The sequence below is a fragment of the Tupaia chinensis genome, unplaced genomic scaffold (assembly GCF_000334495.1).
Source record: "Tupaia chinensis unplaced genomic scaffold, TupChi_1.0 Scaffold000088_1, whole genome shotgun sequence".
NCBI classification, from domain to species: Eukaryota; Metazoa; Chordata; class Mammalia; order Scandentia; family Tupaiidae; genus Tupaia; species Tupaia belangeri.
Window position 1 is genome coordinate 5,223,278 of NW_006159550.1, and position 19,210 is coordinate 5,242,487.

Sequence of the window (19,210 nt, forward strand, 5' to 3'; positions counted from 1 at the left end):
TTCCTTCCTGATCCCTCTTGAATTGGAAATATTTGGAAGTATTCTTATTTTGTGGCAGAAGGGTTATTTGCGTAAGTTCAATAATGCTTGTCGCATTGAATCAGAAATTGGAAATACTCATTATTGAACAGGGTTTTGCCTGGAATGTCATATCTGAAGATCAGTCAGAAAACTATGGAACTTAGGTGAATCTCAAGTAAGCCAACAGAAGCTCTTAGAAATATGGCCTGGCACCATAAATAGTCCTGCCCGGCAGAGAGGATTAGAGAAGATACATGAAAGAATTTATAACATAAAATAACCCAGACTTTTCCAGCCAGCATTGTAATCAGTAGAGATTGCAAAAGAGCAACCACACCAGAGGATTATCTTGAGAAAGACTTTGAAGTAAGAAAAAGAGACTGATCTTTGCTAGCAGATGGTAGATCACAAAATACTTGGTAGGCAGAGCTGAATTGAGAAGGTTTATGTGTGACTAGTGTGCTGGGCATTTGCTTTTCAACAATTTGAGTACTTGACATGTAAATATTATCTGGAAAAATATTTAAAACCATACTGTTTCTGTTGTTATAGAGTCACAAACAAAATTATAAGAAATATTTTGAGCATTATCTTTAAAATTCAGTATTTTGAAAGTTCTTTATTAACTGTCAAGAATATATATATATATTCATCTGGAATCATAAAAGACCCCATATTGCAAAGCAATAATGCACAAGAAGAATGGAGTAGGATGCATCTCACTTCCTGACCCAAAAATATATTACAAAACTTTGATAATAGAAACAGCATGGTATTAACACAAGAACAGGCATGTGAACCTATAATAGGAAAGGGTAGAGGCACCAGAAATAAACTCCCAAACATCCAGCCAAATATTTTTTGACAAATGGCACCAGTCAATCCAGTGGAGAAAAGAAAACCTCTTTAGCAAATAAAACTGGTCCCCTCTCTCTCATCATTAACAAAAATCAACTCAAAACAAAAAAAAATATCTAAGCCTAAGGCTTCAAACTATAAAACTACTAGTGGATAACACACGGGAAACTCTTGGAAACATTGGAGTGGGCAAAGAATTCTGTAAAACATAGGCAATTACCACAAAATAGGCAAGTGGGATTAAAAAGCTTCTGTTCAATGGTACCAGCAGTCAGAATAATAGCTATGTTACTGGACTCCCATGTAGTTGACCGCAGTTCAAGTCTCAGACTTGGTGGCTTAAACTCATGCTGGGCAAGTGTGCATGCATGCCCAAGATCCTGAGAGGAGAATGGAAGAGAAGGGATTGTGGTGTGGCCATCCCCCCTGGGGGGGTGACTTCTTGATTTCTGTCTCTGTTTCTCTCTGTCTTTCTGGTGAGCTCACATGCCCTATAGTGAAAACCTCTCCAAAAACAAAAACAAAAAAAGCTCCTGTTCAGCAAAAGAGACAATAATTAGAGTGAACTGGCAACCCTCAGAATGGGAAAATATATTTGCAAACTATGCCTCCATTAAATAACTGATAACCAGAATATATGGTGAACATAAGCAGCTCACCCAAAAATATAATTAAAAGATAGGAAAATGAGGTGAACAGACAACTCTTCAAGAAAGACATATGAACAGACAAAAAGCATTTGAAAAAAAGAAAAAGAAAAAAAAAAGAAGAAGCACTCCACATCTGTTATCATAAGGGAAATGCAAATCAAAATCTCAATGATACCACCTAACCTCAATCAGTATAACTAGGGTTGAAAGAATAAAAAGTAATAAATGCTTGTGAGGCAGTGTTGAAAAGGGAACTTTCCTACACCGTTGATGGGAATGTACATTAGTACAGCCACTGTGCAGAACAACATGGAATTTCCTCAAAGATCTACAAATAGTACTACCATATGATCCAATAGTTCTACTCCTGGGTATCTAGCCAAAGAATAGAAATACACTCAGGCAGAAAAGTACTTACACATTCATGTTTATTGTGGCATTATTCACAATTGCCAGGATATGGAACCAACCCAAATGTCTATTAACAGATGAATGGATTAAAAAAACTGGCAAATATATACTATGGAATACCATTCAGCCATAGAAAACAACAAGATGCTGGCTTTGACATAAAGTGGACAACTATGGAAGATTTACTGCTAGGCAAAGCAAGCCAGACTATGAAAGAGAGGCACTGTATGTATATCCCCACTTAATAAATACTGAATGTCTGCACTCTATGGCAGAAACTGAAAGACTGGAAGATATAAAAGCATGAACAGAGGATACTAGAGACAATGGGCGGAAGATAAAAAATGAGAGAGGATGAGAGGGAGGGAATCAAGGGGAAAAAGAAAGAACCAAACATTTAAGAGGCAGAAAGGTGGAAAATTATTTATTAATGACCATGTATATGAAAATATCTTTAGCTGTACTAATATACAGCACATTTATGCTGGGAAAATTCATTTTACAAGTTGTAATGATGTACAGTGATTGAATGTATAAGTAAAAAAAAAAGATATTTTATGCCAAATGACTATTTGGTACTGTCAAAATCCCCTTCTAAATGATCTCATAGTTAGTCACCCAGAAAATTAAAATCAACTTGATCTAGCTCATTGTCAACTCCCATTATCACTAAAAAAAAAAATTTAAAACATAGTAATTCTGATTAAAATTGCAGTAACTTTATATCTGAATATAAAAAATCTATTCTTTCATGGAGGTAGAGTTCTACAAATTTCTTCTATTAGTTCAGGAAATATAAGACACCATCACTAAACTATGCCATGGCTCTAGTAATGAATCATGTTGCCAAATGATAAAAGTGACCTTAGTGAAAATGGAGAGTTTAGTTTGTATTTTTCAAGTGTACCTGTGTTGGTATGTTTGCATTTCAATTGCTGAAGACCTTCCTCCTTTCAGAAATACATTCCGTAGTTGCTAATGAAGAGGCTCTGCTGTTTGCGAGAACAGAAGGGCTTTTCCTTTGATCTGATCTTTGAACGGTTTTGACATACTCCAATACCTGGAAGTTAAATAGAGAGAGAGAGAGAGACACTGAATTCTCTGAATACTTTTTCTGGTAATTTAGAAGAGCAGCTGGTTAAACAGTTGGTTGCCAGTTGGCCTGCTCTTCTCTGTCTGCTCTCACCCTTTTCATTTTTGTTGGTGCTTTTCAATGACCACCAATGCAGTGCATAAGAGACAATTTATGAGGACACTTAGAAAATATTGCATACAATGAAACCTATATTCAAGGGCTTCCAAAGATACTTAGAAGATCAAAAAGTCTCACAAAGTTGTTAAACTGCTAAGTCAAGTGACCAAGCTCAGGAGAAGGCTGAGAATTTTGTAAAAGCTGTGATCAATGTGATAAAGCAGGCTGGATCAAGATCTTTGCAGAGGGGACAAAGCTCATAGTAACTTCTCCAGGTAAGTAACTTTTCTATTTTTTCCCTAATAATGAAAAAGTGACAGATGTTTTTAGAAAAAGTAATTTAATGAGTAACCTTATCTGATTGTGCCACAGTCTTGGCTTCAGAGATGGACAGCAGTTTAAAAGGGACAGGCTACTGGGTATAAAAGTAAAGCTGCTTTGTAAATGGTCTCCTCTCTTGTCCACAAGATTGAAACCCTACTTTTAGAATGCGGTATAAAAGTAAAGCTGCTTTGTAAATGGTCCCCTCTCTTGTCCACAAGATTGAAACCTATTTTTAGAATGCACACACAGACAAAGGATCGGCTCAGGCTGGAAATTAAAATGTTTGAGGACTGTGTCTGTAAACCATTGGTGCAAGTAATGGGGTCAAGAGACCTCCTTGTAGGTGTTTTGAGTGAGAAACATCAAAATGGAATTTATCAATTACTTCTCTACATTTTGAGATGTAACACAGTGGCCCTGTGATAACTGCAAAGCCTGTATTATTTGGTTTGAATCTCGTTCCTAACAACACAGTAAAAATTAATTCTTGAGTAAGTTGATATATGTCAATATGTTCCTTTTCTTATTACTCTAGTTTCTCAGAGGGTATGTTGAGATCAGTAAAAATTTATATTTTTTGTGACTCTTTTTATGTTGTTTGGAGATGGCCCAGTTTAATAATATTTGTAAGTTCAATGAGTAATTTCAGCTCTACCATCGAAAAGAGTTTCATGGTTTAACATCCCATTTGTTCATCCATTCTCTCAGAAATATTTATTGAAGACAGTTTTGGTGCCTGGCACAGAGGTAAAAGGGTAAACAAGACACCGCTTTTGGTCTAGTTTGGCTTCACTGCACACCCTCCTTTGTTCTTTGGCATGTGGCCTCCAGGAATACCCAAGACCTTGGATTCCTGAACTGATTCTCTTCCTTCATTTGTGTAGTGGTTACTGCTTATAGAATCCATATGTTGTGTTTCTGGAAGAATTTGGTGAAATGACCTAATGTCACTCCTTAGGAAGAAAATTGATATTAACTAATGTAGTTGATATTTGGTAAATCTAAATAGAATTCATACTGTTACATCTTAATAAAATACCAACAAGCCAGGTAATTTAACTCAAATTTATTTCCTTAAAGAAATAAAACATATGGTAATCATCTTGTTCATTATTTAAATAGAATAGAATGGTCGACAACAATATCATGAAAAAAGTTTCACCAAAAAAGCATTTTTTTTTTAGAGAGAGAGAGAGAGATTATTGCTATAGGACATGTGCACCTGCTGGGGAGACAGAGATACAGGCAGAAACTGAGAAATCACCATCCAGGGGGTATGGCCATGCCACAATCCCTTTTCCTACATTCTCCTCTCAGGATTTTAGGCAAGCACGCACATGCGCCCAGAATGAGTTTAAGTGGTTGGGTCTGGGACTTGAACCACAGTTAACTACGTGGGAGTCTAGCAATGTAACCATTATGCCATCTGCTGGTCCCTAGAACTCTTAATAAGTAGATTTAAAAAGCAATTAAAAAATATAATGATTCAGAATATATGTACTAGGCATATATAATCAAGTACACTATTTAACATCAGTTAACTATTTCCATAAGAAAGTTATAGAAATTCAAGATTTATTTCATCCTGGAATTAGTTAAATTGAAAGAATCTAGTGAAGAAAAAGAGAAAAGAGGCAAGAAATGGTCGGGTACCATACAAAAAATCTCCAAGTTCTTCATTTGATTTTCAGTTTCTTTAGTACAATGAATCAGAAGTAGTCTAATTCAGAAAAACAAGTATCTAAGATGAAAATTGGATTTGTTGATATATTTGCTGGAGACTAAAATTATATGAATATAATGTGCAATTGTAAAATCAATCCTGTTTTATAAAATACTTTAAAAATAAAAAGCATTAGGTTGAAAATATATAGTATCTTAATATTATAACAAAATACTATTTGTACTAAAATCAAGATGCATAAAATTAACACATTATGATCTAGTTTTATGTATAGCATGCTCAAAAAAATTCACACTGCATGCTTCTTGATTTTGTGTTAAAATTAGTAGCTTTGTTACAAGGGCAGAAATTCTCGAGAATTATTTTCCTTTGTTTCTCAAAATCCAATTCTTATTTTCTTAATAAATTTCTTATTGAATTATTAAACTTAGTTCAAACAAGCCCAAAGAGAATATTAGCAAAGCATTTGAGTTTCAACTGGAAATCAATTTAGAAAGATTTATAATTTCAGTCATTAGATTAAAAATAAATGTTTAATCAGTTAACATTCACAATTTAAGTGTTATGCCTTTGTAAAAATGTGAAGTTTTGTTATATATTTGACATTACATCTGAAAGAAATTCTGGAGCCTTATTTTCAACATTATGCCACTAATATATACACTTTGTTCAGCCGGTCAAGACAAAGAGAATAACAGAGCTCCAAGACAATTGAGAGAATATAAGGTAGACACGAATTTTGGGACATTGAGTCAAAAATATGGATATGTTGGCATATATATATATATATATATATATAGCAAAAGAGGGAGAGAGAGAGAGGAGTAAATTCTGCATACTAATTGGGTAAATACAAATTAAATCAAGTACAAAAGATATACCTCTGGTGTAGTACTAGTCATGATTAAATTACAAATGAAATTCCAAATAAAATATGATTTTGCTGAACATTTTCTAAAGCAAAACAACATACTGATAGGTGTATTACTTGATAAGATTAACAAAAAGCATTTGTAAAATAATCAGTAAAAATTTTTAATAGAAATATTGGAAATGCTGTTATTTGCTTCCAAATTTAAGAGTGTGTGAATGGTTTGGAGGTGCATTGAAAAATCTAGAGTGGTTCAGATTTGAGAGTGAGGTGTTATAGAAAGTTTGAAATTAAGTACGAGAACTCCATGAACCTCAGAACTGGACATGGGATCCATATTTGAAGCTAAAAGAGAAAGTTTATTGTAAGTTCACATGGAAACGGATTCTCAATGAAACAAGTGACCGTGTGTTGTCATAAACATGAGACATAAGGTAACTATGATGCAGTCCTGAGTCAATTAAATGAAGAGAGGTGACGCGGAATTGCAGAACATGAGTGTGAGTAATTTGGCCACAGAGAGCAGAAATGACTCAGGATGAGAAAGGAAGGCACTTAAGGGGCCAAAGAAGCTCATCTGCAGAGAGGTCATTAAAGTGGCCTGGTCTCCGCCCATCCTTGCCGTCAATGGAGGTGTGCCCTGTGAAGATAAAACAAAAGAACTTTTAGAAAATGAATGTGCTCATGGATGTTGGAAGCCTTAGTTTGAAGCAGTACAAAGTCATGTCTCCTCTAAGCTTGTGGAGAATGCATAAAGGACGGGTTTGAATCCAGACCCTGCCACTTAACAACTGTGGCTTGGCAAGTTCCTTGACCTTTGAATCTTTTTGCATCTGTGAAATAATGACAAAGATGAGTGTCTTGCAATGTATCGGGATGAAAGCCCTGGCAGGAGCTCGTTCAGTGCAGCTTTCCTTCCCACCACCACGCGCTAGGCTGTTCCAAAGCACGTGATGTCTGTGTTTCTCTATTCTTAGTCATCGTTATTCCATTCTTCCTACAGACAAAACCTCTAATATGGACCTCTCCCCCAAGCCCACGACGTTTCTTCCTTCAGTTGCTGAGACAAACCTCCATGACGCTGGAACGTATCTTTGTCTTCTTGAGAATTTTTTCCCCGATGTGATTTATGTACATTGGAAAGAAAAGAATGGCAAAACGGTCCTAGAATCCCAGCAGGGAGATACCATGCAGACCAATGACACGTACATGAAATTTAGCTGGCTGACTGTGACTGGGAAGTCACTGTATAAAGAACACCAGTGCATCGTCAAACATGAGAACAATAAAAGAAGTATTGATCAAGAGATTCTCTTTCCTCCAATAAGGAAAGGTATGTGTGTGCAAATACAGTCTTTCAGAAAACTAATTTAAAAGAAAATATTCTCACCCCTTTTCTGTCTTTATATATATACATATATATATATATAATTTGATTTAACTTTATTTATTCATTTATTAACTTATTTTAACTTGACTAGAGAGAGACAGAGTGAGAGTGTGAAAGCGAGAAAGTGAGAAAGCAAACCGCCAGGTCTGGGACTCGAACTATGGCCGACCATGTGGGGAGTCTAGGGCTGTTAATCATCAGGCTACCTGCTGGTCCTTTCTCATCTTTTCTTTCAAGTGTTAATAAAACAAATCTAAATCTTTTTAAAATGTTACATGTAATGGTAGCATAAATGCTGTTTCCCCATAAAGTTAAAACAGTACAGGCTTCAGATTAAAAAAAACAAGAAGAAGAAACTATTTTTGAAAAGATGTATTTAAACTTTCTTAGTTCTGTTTTATCATCCAACATATTAAGGTCATATGATTCCATTTAGGGCTGTTGTATGAATGAAGTTAAACGTAAATATATGAAACTTAGCACATGATAAATGCTCAAGAAGGCCTTCTACCTTCATGGCTATGCTTGATTGGGAAATGAGAACAATTGCGTGTCCTCAGGAACACTCTAAGAGCAAACGAAGGCACGCCAGTCTCCCTACATACACTATTTAACCCATAAACAATGAGTTTTAGTGACAAGAAGATGTTCGTTTGAAGATAACAGCACAGCTCACCGAGAAATGGAATAACTTGACTGCTGCAGTTGTGCGGCAACCTTGGCATATTCAGATTTTTATTTATAAATGAGTATTGGGGAAAATTTAATAACTAAAGATCAGACAAGGCAAATGTGTACAAACAGACTTTCCTTGTCCCTAATAAATGTATTTCTTGCCCCTGGTAAATGCAGCTGGACAAACGTTTCTTGCACTAATGGACGCCTGACCTGGGGAGATCTGTGTGTGAACAGAGGAGCGTGAATTACTGTCTTGAGGATCCACATAGTGAAGAGAATAGACCCTTCCTAATCCCTTGGGGTCACCTGCAGTGACCCAGAGGAGTCTGTCTGGTGCAGATGGCGTTCATACCTCGGCAGGCAGGCAGAGGGCTGGGCACACCCTGGTCTTGGCAGTGTTCAGTAACTCAGTGTGTGTCAGAGACCCGAGTAGCACAGCACAGTCTGAAGGCCGCAGAGTGGGACAAATGTGTCCTACTTTTCTCTGTGGTTATCAAGCCTGTTCTATCCAGTGGGGAACACACATCTAACGAAACATGGAAGCACCTTTGCTGAGTGGCAGTTCAAATTTCACAAGTCTTTACTCCTGTGGTCCCTTGGTTTCTGCAGTGATCAGCCGAGGTTTGAGCAGTCCTCTTGACGGTCTCCGGGGCTATGATGAAGAGCAAATGAAGTAGTATCTATCAAATGCTCTTTTAAAAATACAGTGTGATATATTATTCATTTCTTTGTGGTATTTATATCCTTTCCTAAAGCTAACTAAACTTGTCTAATATTCCACTTCCATTGCTAAGAAACACAGGGGAGGCAACTCTGTAAAGTATAAGATTACCGTAACTACCATATTTAAGCTTACAATTAGTTTCTGATTTTTCTAGTAATCAGGGAAAAGTAAAAAATATAAGTTCCCAGATAGTGAACATCATACGTAAGAGAAGTTCCAGGTTATGATCTGTTCTACTTGGCACTAAATTCATGAGCACATCAAGGAGGGATGCTTCCGTTAATGTCATACTACAGGAAATAGTTATGGTTTTTTTCTGGAATTTTTTTTTTTTCTTGGAGAGGTTTTTGCTATAGGGCGCCTGTGCTCGCCAGACAGACAGAGAGAGACAGAGAGACAGAAAGCTAGAAATCACTCCCCATCTCCGGGGGGACGGCCATGCTGCAATCCCTTCTCCTCCCTTGTTCTCCTCTCGGGATCTTGGGCATGCACGCACATGCCCCCAGCGTGAGTTTTAAGCTACCGGGTCTGGGACGTGAACCGCGGTCGACTATGTGGGAGTCCAGTGACATAGCCATTACGCTAATTGCTGGTCCCCTTGGAATTTTTTTTGATAAAAGCTAAAATGTAATATGGAAGCACAGATTAGTGAATTGATCCCGAAGGGACATAAAACGAACATGGTTATTGGGCCAGCAGATGGTTAAGGTGCTGGACTCCCACATAGCCAACTCTGTGGTTCAAGCTGGACTTGGCAGCTTGGAAACCACACCAGGCATGTGTACGTGCGCACCTAAAATCCCAAGAGAAGAGCATGGGGGAGAAGGGATTAAGCTGTGACCATCCATCACTTTCCCTCTTACACTCTGTTTCTCCAGAAAGCACATGCACCCTATGGCAAGAACCTTAAAAAAAGAAAGAAAGGAAAAGAAAAAGAAAAAGAAAACGCTAGCTAACATGGTCCAAGTTTGCAGCCAGTCAGTCAAGGCATAGTGATTTCCATTGACCAGCAGACTGATTGATTAGAGTCTCGTCGTGTCTTGACAAACCTTAGCCTCTCAGTAGCTGGAACTACAGGTGCATGCCATGGTGCCCAGCTTTTAGGGTTGGCTGAGGATTGATCGCACGGCTCCCATAAGACCTCAGCCTGCTGAGCAGAGCATCAGCCAGCATGCACTCCACAGCAGAGCTGATTTTCCTTTGCCTTTTAACGAACAGTCACCGTCCGGGCAAAGAGAGACTTTCAGACTCATTTTACTAGGTTCTTGAAGTTATTTTGATATCCAAACGTGATTGTACTAACATTTTCCATCTTGAGACTTACCTGAAAGCCTACACCTGAAATTCATTTCTTACAGTATGTGAAAAAAAAATCTCATTGAATACATAAAATTGTTTAGCAGAATCATGTCCAAATGAACAAGAACACATCTATTAGAAAAAGAATAATCCAAGACTACTATTGTGGTTTTGTTTTCTTCCACCCTTTTCTTTTAAAAATTGTCTTTATATGGGGACCAGCAGTTAGCATAACGGCTATGTCACTGGACTCCCATGTAGTTAACTGCGGTTCAAGTACTGGACCCGGTGGCTTAAACTCACGCTGGGCACCTGTGCATGTGTGCCCAAGATCCAGAGAGGAGAATGGAGGAAAAGGGATTGTGGCGTGGCCATCCCCCCTGAGGAGTGATTTCTCGCTTACTGTCTCTATGTCTCTCTCTGTCTTTCTAGCAAGCACATGCGCCCTATAGCAAAAACCTCTCAAAAAAAAAAAAAGAAAAGAAAAGAAAAAGAAAGAAAAAAATTGTCTTTATATGTATGTTTGCCTCTTTTTTTCTTTTCTTTTCCTTCTTTGTTACATCATAGATAACTCCCATCTCGGGTTGTATTCAGAAAACTAGAAATATGACTTGGCCTATCTTCCTTCTCCCAGAAAGAACCACACTGAAACGCTGAGTTGCTAGAATATAAAGTAAAAGGCCATTTGGTGAAAATAGTTCCCTGACTAGAAGAGACTGTTTAGGGCCCACGTTGGTGAAGTTACGCAGCCACTACAATTTTATTATGGGTTTCTATGGATTATTTTTACAAAGTACTTTCCACACGCCCTATGTCTTTTAAGCCCTACAACTCGCCTTTGAATACTGTCTCTGCCATTCACTGGTATGACTTTCATCAAGTTACCTATAGTTTTGAAATTTTACTTCCTTGCTTGTATCAAGGGACCACCCATACTACAACTCAATCATCTGTTATGGGGAAATTCGTCAAGATAAGGCTTGTCGAGCATTTCACATAGTGTTTGGCATAATAATGATCTCTCATGAGATACTAGCTTACACTTGAATTTTTAAAACTTTATTTATTTAAAGAGAGAGAAAGAACAAAAAGGAGTAAAGCATGTACCCTTCACAGGGTCTTATCTGAAGGACTTCCTCCCCAGGGCTTCCAACCAACTAAGATCATAGACTCTGCTGTCATGTTCAGGTCAACCCAGACTCAGGCCTCCACACGTGGATTCAGTTTCACACAGTAGCATCCCACTGTCTGCACCACTGGGACTGAACCCAGACTTTATCGGTACTCTTGTCATAGTATCAGTAAACACCACACCTCCAGATTATGCGCATCTACTGGGGACATTGGGGATTTGCATGATTTGAGAAGGTATGGGTGCTTCTTTTTACTTATATGAAAAAGCTCCCCAAAGCAGAGTCCTTCACATGCAGGAGTCAGTCGTGGGTTCTAGGATGACCATCCCAAATAACTGTTGCCGTGACGTTTGCTCTTGACTTGTGTGCTTGGGCTTTGCGCGAGCCACTTCCACCTCTTGGTATCCAGTGCTTTGATTGTGTTTTGTCTTCAGGATCTTAATGGTAAAGCCATGTACGAGCTCCTTTTGCAATTCTTCAGATAAATTCTTTGGAATCTTGATTTTAAATTAGCCTAAGACTTTGATGGAAATTCCTGCTTTCATCTGCAACTGGTGCAGGCAGAACAGTTTAGGCACCCTCTGAGCAGAAAATCTGCTCGACTTTAGTTTTTTAGTTAGAATTGTAAGCTGAACCAGTTATGTCTACGATGCTGGCTATTATTGCTGCTGTTAATCAATTATGTGACGATTAGGTCCAAGACTAAGATCTTCCTTGCAAACTGATGCAGATGTCTGCTAACATCATCTCATCCCTTCTTAAAATGACTTAGCCATTTGTAAACTGCTGGTTTTGGGGGGACATTGCTCCCATAAATTTTTCATAAAACCTCAGTGATTTCACCATTTTTCCACTCAAGGTGTTTGTTCAGTTTTAGCAGTAATCCTATTCCTCTATGTGGGTGCTTTTCTTTTCTTTTCTTTTTTAGAGGTTTTTGTTATAGGGCACGAGCGCTCGCCAGAGAGAGAGAGACAGGGAGACAGAAAGCGAGAAATCACCCCCCAGGGGGGATAGTCACATGGCAGTCCCTTCTCCTCCATTCTCCTCTCGGGATCTTGGCCACACATGCACAGGCCTCCGGTGTGAGTTTTAAGCCACCGGGTCCAGGTCGCGAACTGCGGTCGACTACGTGAGAGTCCAGTGACATAGCCATTACTCTAACTGCTGGTCCTGAATGTGGGTGTTTTTCAAACTGATGTCCTATCAATCTTAGTGCCTCAAACCGTTACACCCAATTCATACACATTGTAACAAGTAGTACAAGTTTATCTGGGTGCAAAAACATTTAGAAATCCACACATAGTTTTTTTTTTTCCACAAAATATGCATTTTCCATGAACTTTCGAAGATTCCTCCAGCCCCCCCACACACAGTCACTGCAGATAATGGGCATAAACAACTGACTAGCCTTTGCTCTTACATTTTCTAGGTGTTATCACTATCGATTCTGAAGAAACTTGTTTGAAAGATAAAAGTGGTAAGTTCTTTTTTTAAATAATTACTTGATTTTTAATTTTATCTATTCATTCATTTATTTCTTAATGTGACCAGAGAGAAATACACAGAAAAAGAGAGAGAGAGAGAGGGAGAGAGAGAGGGAAAGTGAGAAAGCAAGCCACCAGGTCTGAGACTCGAACTATGGTTGGCCATGTGGGAGTTTCCAGATCCTTAACCACCACACCACCTGGTGGTCCCCCAAAAGTGGTAAGTTCTTATGTATGCTGGTCTCTATGTCAGACAGCAGCATTTCCCCCCCTTTCTGATGAACTTAATTTTTGAGCTTCCCTAGTTTTAGGTTGAAAAGTCAGAATGGCTGGACATTGCCGATCAGACTAAGGGATACTGTAAACTAATCCATCATTCTCCAGGAGTCAGACCAACACCATGGACTGCCGGCCTAGGGTTTCATGACATGCTCTGAACTGTTTCAACAAACAAGTTTCATCCATGTAGTTTTTGTGTCCAAGGACTGAGGAAAGCATAGTATCAAATTACTTCTAGAATTTTGGAGGGTAACTCTTTTTGTTCTTGTAGTAGTCAATAACCAAACTAGCACTTACTGATTTTTGTAACACATAGCCCCTTCTGGGGGGGGAGGCTATGTGTTACATGCGTTTCCTTGTTTAACCTTCAGAATATAATATTTTCTTCCATGTTACAGATAACTAGGTCTCTACACATATCACAAAGCTCGATCTGGGACTTCAAAGCAGGCCCTTGAATGAAGAGCTCAAACACTAGGTTCTCTAGTTTTCCTCTAAGCTAAAGTCAGAGAGCAAGAAACTCCAACGCCAAGCAAGGCCCTGGAATATGACAAATATGTGCTGGGGAGAGGGGATGTGCATGGGCTTTGGAGAGCCATGGATTGGATTTCAGCCCCAGTTCTTTTAAGGATTAGTACACAGCCATGCAGAAATAACGTCGATGTTTTCTAATGCCTATCTGCCAACTGAGAATAATGACAATGAGTTCCCAGTATTGAGGAGATGAGGCACAGCTGTGCAATGTGTAGCACGGGGGAACCTCACGTAGCAGACACAAAAAAAGTACTAGCTTTTCCTTCTTTCTTACATGTGTAAAAAGACTTGGGGTTCCAGCCCAGCAGGCCTTTCCTCTGTTTCAGGTACCAAAGAGGCCCTGGAATTTAACTGCCCACCAGGCTGTGTGGGGTCCTAACACCTCAGCCAACTAAGGCGGGGAGTTAGGGCATCTCATGTGTTAAGGTCCCTTCCCATACCAAGGCTGATGATTCTGGAGATTTGACTCTAGGAAGACAGAACATGTACAATGGCAATTTCCACAGGAAGTGAACTCATTAGATAGCAGCCTGACCTACCATCATTATCTTTTGTTATGTTTTTACATCATACACTTCTTACAAAAGGACAAAGGCTATTAAATGCAATTACCCGATAATGTCACAGCCACAGAAGCAGCAGTGAGGGAAGACGTGAATGAGCCACAGCCACCCAACATCTCAGAGGGCCTGGGTGGATCACGCTATTCTCCATAATGCCTCCTTTTCGAAAACTTCCCACTCAGTCATCTGCGGCTGCCACGTTTCCGCAGGCTGCACCCTTCCTGGCAATGTCAGGACGTGTGCAATGCGTAACGGTTCAGAGGCTTCCAAACCAGCAACTCGACCTCATGTTGATGTTTAACCTTTTAACGTCTGGGATGGCTGAGATTTTATTGAACTTGCAGATGCAGAATTACAGAGGAGTCAAAATATGTCCTTTAAGTTCATGGTGCTGGGTGGAAATTGGGCTCTGTCACCTACTAAATGCACAACTTCCGGCCCGTTACCTCTCTTCATGTGCTCGTTGTATTTATAAACAGTAATAAAAATAACCTCTCTCTGTCTCGGTAGGTGGTTAAAAAGATTAAGTAAGATTAAAACTTTACATGCAAAGCTTTTAAATAGTGTTTTACACTTGGTTGGTGGATAAGGAATGTTATTTATTATGATCACTTAGAGACATTCTGTGGGCAAAGAAATCCAAAATCAAGTTTTCTCAAATACCATTTTCTGCCATTAGACTCATTCATTAAATGTGTGATCTTACTTCTTAATATTTTTTCATTGTTAGAAGGAATGTGCGAGAGAGAAAGAGGGAGAGAGGGAGAGAGGGAGAGAGAGGGAGAACGCAACACCCAGTGAGGCCTGGTTACGCCATGACCACCTTTCCTCACGTCACCATCTTAGCAGGATTTGGCAAACGTGCACATAAACCTGATGCTTCTTTCAAGTCTGCAGGGCCAGGATTTGAACTATGGTTAGCCACGTGCAATCTGGTTCTGAGTGCACTGCACTCAAGCACTGTACTATGGAGCTGGGCTATTTATTTCATATTTGGAATGCTCTAAGTGAATTTAGCAGAGGTTATTAGCCAACTTGACCTGCAAGCTTGAATTCAGACTTACGCTGCTGTTGTTGTGACAGCCGTAGTCATTGCAGATGTTGATGTTTGGTGTTGGTGGTAGTCGAATATCACTTCAATGTAGACGATCAGAAATAACATTTTTGTGATCTAATAATTTGTCTTATCCTAAAAAAAATAATATAAAACTAATCAAATGACTTCTCTCAGATGCACTGCAGCTGCAGCTCACCAACGCCTCCGCGTACTACACCTACCTCCTCCTGCTCCTCAAGAGTGCGGCCTACTCTGCCATTGTCGCCATCTGTCTGTTCAGAAGAGCAGCTGTCTGTGGCACTGGAAAGAATTCTTAGCAGACAGGCAAAAAGGGGTCCTCCTTTCATCACTGTGTATCAGCCCTAACAGGGTCCACTGGGGACCTTGCTGGGCTTTCGCTCTGCATTTGGGCTCTTTCAGTTTCCCTGTGTACTATTATTCTCTCATGTAGTTATAGTATAGTGGGTTTCCTAACAGGGGGCAAACTGAGGAGACCTCACTCTGTAACAATAACAAGGAGCAGCCCACGGCAGCCTGACACCACCCTCTGCGTCCCCTCCATCAACTGTGTCGCCCTAGGCACGTCGACTGAGGAGACCTCACTCTGTAACAATAACAAGGAGCAGCCCACGGCAGCCTGACACCACCCTCTGCGTTCCCTCCATCAGCTGTGTCGGCCCAGCCACGTGGTCACAGCCCCAGTGCAGACTGAGCACTGCTGCTAGTCACCTCCCCCAGGACCTTTAATCAGGTAACTCCCGGGAAGCCTGTTTAACATACGTTGACTCTGCTGTCGTTGCTCGTGCATTCCGAGCTTTGCTTTTCATGATAGGCACAATAAAAGTAATCAAAAGTCTCTTTTGGTCCATGTGTCCTTCAATTTGATGAGATGGACGGAAAGCCCAAGGCAAGGAACGGCTGACAACTGAGTGATGACATTGAGCCTTGGCTGTAACATTGGTCCAGTGCCGTGTTCCTAGTTCTTCTCCAAGATAGTGGTTTTGAGGCTTTTCTTGGGGCACTGGTTCTAGGAGAAGAACAGCTAAGTAAAGAGGCCCAGACTGCTCCTCTTCCAAAGGCCTCCAGGTTCGGATTTATTTGGAGAATTCAGTGGCCAGTGGATGCTCTGACAGGCCTTGCACTGTGTGAGCTCACCTCTGTCCTACACCATGGTTCCTGATGCTCACAATGTCCCCCAGAGAGAAGAGTGAGGGAGGAGCGGAGCACATGGAGTCTGGTCCCAGAGTCTGGGTTGAATCTTGGGCCTGGCACTTGGTATCCGTGTGACTTTGTGCAAGTTATGACTTGGTGTTCCATAGTTCCCTCATTTAAAAGGAGGTGATAATGCCATTTCCTGGAGGTGTGGTATGATTACGTGGGTTGGTTACACTTGGTACATACAGGTCTTCAACAGCCTAGGCACATGCTCTAGGTAGCTCTAGTTAGTAGCTCTACTTCAGGGACAGTGGATAACCCCATCCCATGTGCGCACACGCGCAAACACACACACACACACACACACACACACACACGCAGAAATGCTAACAGTGATCTCTATTCTTACTGGTCTCCAGAGATGAGCTAGGATGGAATAGAAACTCAGTGAGTTTCTACCACGCACCAGGTCATCTATGAATTCTCTAAGAGGCCTCTGAATTAGGCGCAATTATGGCTCACAGTTTATAGACTGGAAAAGTCACCTGATCAAAAATACTATTTTTAAAGTAAAAGTCAAAAGTTAAAGCCAGTACTTTCTGAATACAGACCCTATACCTACATATATATTTATACTCTAATATCATCTATCTTTCCTTTCACTCACCTTCAACTGAGAGAAACAAAATAAAGCAAAGCATGCATTGCTTCATTAGTAAGGATAATCTGAAGAATTGAGAATGTTCTTAAGAGACTTTGCCACGACCTGTCAGTGGGGAGATGTGGACCTGAGGGACAGCGATGGTGGCTTAGAAAGAAACAGACACGTGAGTATAGAAAAGGGGAGACTGGGTGGTCCGGGCATCTCTGACGGAGAGAGCCGTTGCCAGGTTCATTCCTTTATAGGGCACAGGGGGAGGGAGAAGCGGAAGGTAAAGCCAGGTGTTTTATCCACTGAGGCTGTGGAACAGCTCACATCTTGGGTGTTAAACAAGCCTCCCGTCTCCTCTGGCTTTGTCTGGCTGACGCCTAGTTTCCTTCAACCTCACTGGCTGTGCAGACCTCCCTCTCAGGCACGTTCCCACCACAGGGCGACGGCCACACACAGGGAGGCCACATGTGGCAGGAGGAACCCGGACCTGAGCCGCACCTCCCAGCTGCTCAGAGCCCTGCTACCTGGGCTGGTGCTGACCCCTGTGCCACTCGATCTTGACTGTCCTGCGTTCCTGTTTGTCCATCTTTAGAAGGAAATGCTCAGCTTCAGCAATTCCAGGTTTCCACTTGACGTCCCCAGTTCAGGGACTGACGTCCTAATGAGGCAATGACAGCAATGGCTGTGCAGTGCTCCCTGTGACCTGGGACGGCTGTCAGTGTGCATCGACCCCGGGGAGCCTCAGAGGCACCTGAGATGTGCAGGGCTCCCTGCTCTGTGATGGGGAAACTGACAGAGAGGGAAAGGGGTGCCCCGCAGGGGTCCCTGCTCTGTGATGGGGAAACTGAGACAGAGAGGGAAAGGGGTGCCCCAGAGCTGTCCAGCTAAGAAGCAGGGCTGGGATTTGGTCCCAGGCAGCCTGCCCTGGGGCTCTGCTCCCAATGTCTATGTCTTTTGCTGCTAGAGTAGAAACAGATTCCTTCCAGTTTCAATGAAAGCAGGAAAATTTCCCTCGTTAGGCCGAGCTGGTGAAGAAAACTGGCATTTTTTTCCTTTAGTTTTTGAGGTAGAAACACAGGATGACAGACAACAGGGTTATGAAGGCCCAGCCAGCCCCCGGCTCCGTCAGCCCTGGTCACACGTCAGCCCTGGTCACAGGCATCCTGCATGCCCAGGAGGTCTGCAGGTGTGACCCGAGGGCTTTTCCCGGAGAGGAAGCCTGCCGTGCGTCTGAACACATCCCCCTCCAAGAACTGCCTCTTCACCTGCTCAGACTTCCCCTTCTCGCTTCTGTCCTGTTCACACAACTGAAAGATGACAGGACAACCTGCCACGATTTTTCACGCTGGGACTGCTTCATCCACCGACCTCTCGGGAGGACTTTGCTAATTCAAGTCCATGCACAGTCCATGATCGGGTAAAATTAGTAACAGGCTGCTCCCCAGCTGTAAATTGCAGAGATGTAGGCAAAAGTTTCTGCAAGTCCACAAAAGCACCTGTGTCCCAGTAGTCATTCCATAGCCAGCGTACTCCGTTTACCAGCCGTAAAGACCTAAACATCCGTTAAAAACTCCGACAACTTTTCAACGATCAGCAAGGGAGACGTCAAGGCAAAAGGTGTCCCAGTTTTTCCTTTATATATTCTCTGGACTGTTCTTCTCACAAACCTCATTGTTGTAAAGGCTCTTGTCTATCAAGCGAGCCACAATGAAAGCCTTGCTTTCCCCATATGTTAATCGAAGTCCTACTATAACTGCAGTCAGAAATTCTGAGTAATGAGATATAAGCAGAGATTCTGCTCCAAGATGGTGTAATGTGGCCAGGAGTTTAGAAACTCGGCATCGCATTAGCCATGGTGCTCTGCTAAGAGTTTTTGTCTACATCCTTTTCTTGGTTGTGTTTGAAAAACACCAAGTGCAGGTACTACTTACTGTTCAAGCAGCACCATGAGTTCTGCTAGGCTGTTTCGTTTTCTCTCTCATGCTCCAGCTAGACCACAGTTCAGGAATTATGCTCTAAGAAAATTTCATTTCATGGGAACCAGCAGTTAGCGTAATGGCTATGTCACTGGACTCCCACGTAGTCGACCGCGGTTCGCGTCCCGGACCCAGTGGCTTAAAACTCACGCCAGGCACATGTGCGTGCGTGCCCAAGATCCCGAGAGGAGAATGGAGAAGGGAAATCACCCCCTGGGGTGATTTCTCACTTTCTGTCTCTCTCTCTCTGTCTGGCGAGCACACGCGCCCTATAG

At 41.2% G+C, this 19,210-nt stretch overlaps 1 gene segment (V, D, J or C); it reads left to right on the forward strand.

Annotated features, from left to right (window-relative positions):
• The window catches only part of LOC102484121 (T cell receptor gamma constant 1-like), a 54,202-nt gene extending 38,471 nt beyond the window's left edge, over positions 1 to 15,731 (forward strand). Inside the window, 4 exon segments of the C gene segment in view lie at positions 3,357 to 3,407; positions 7,015 to 7,344; positions 12,665 to 12,712; positions 15,327 to 15,731. Coding sequence covers positions 3,357 to 3,407; positions 7,015 to 7,344; positions 12,665 to 12,712; positions 15,327 to 15,469 — 572 coding nt within the window.
• The last annotated feature ends 3,479 nt before the right edge of the window (positions 15,732 to 19,210 follow it).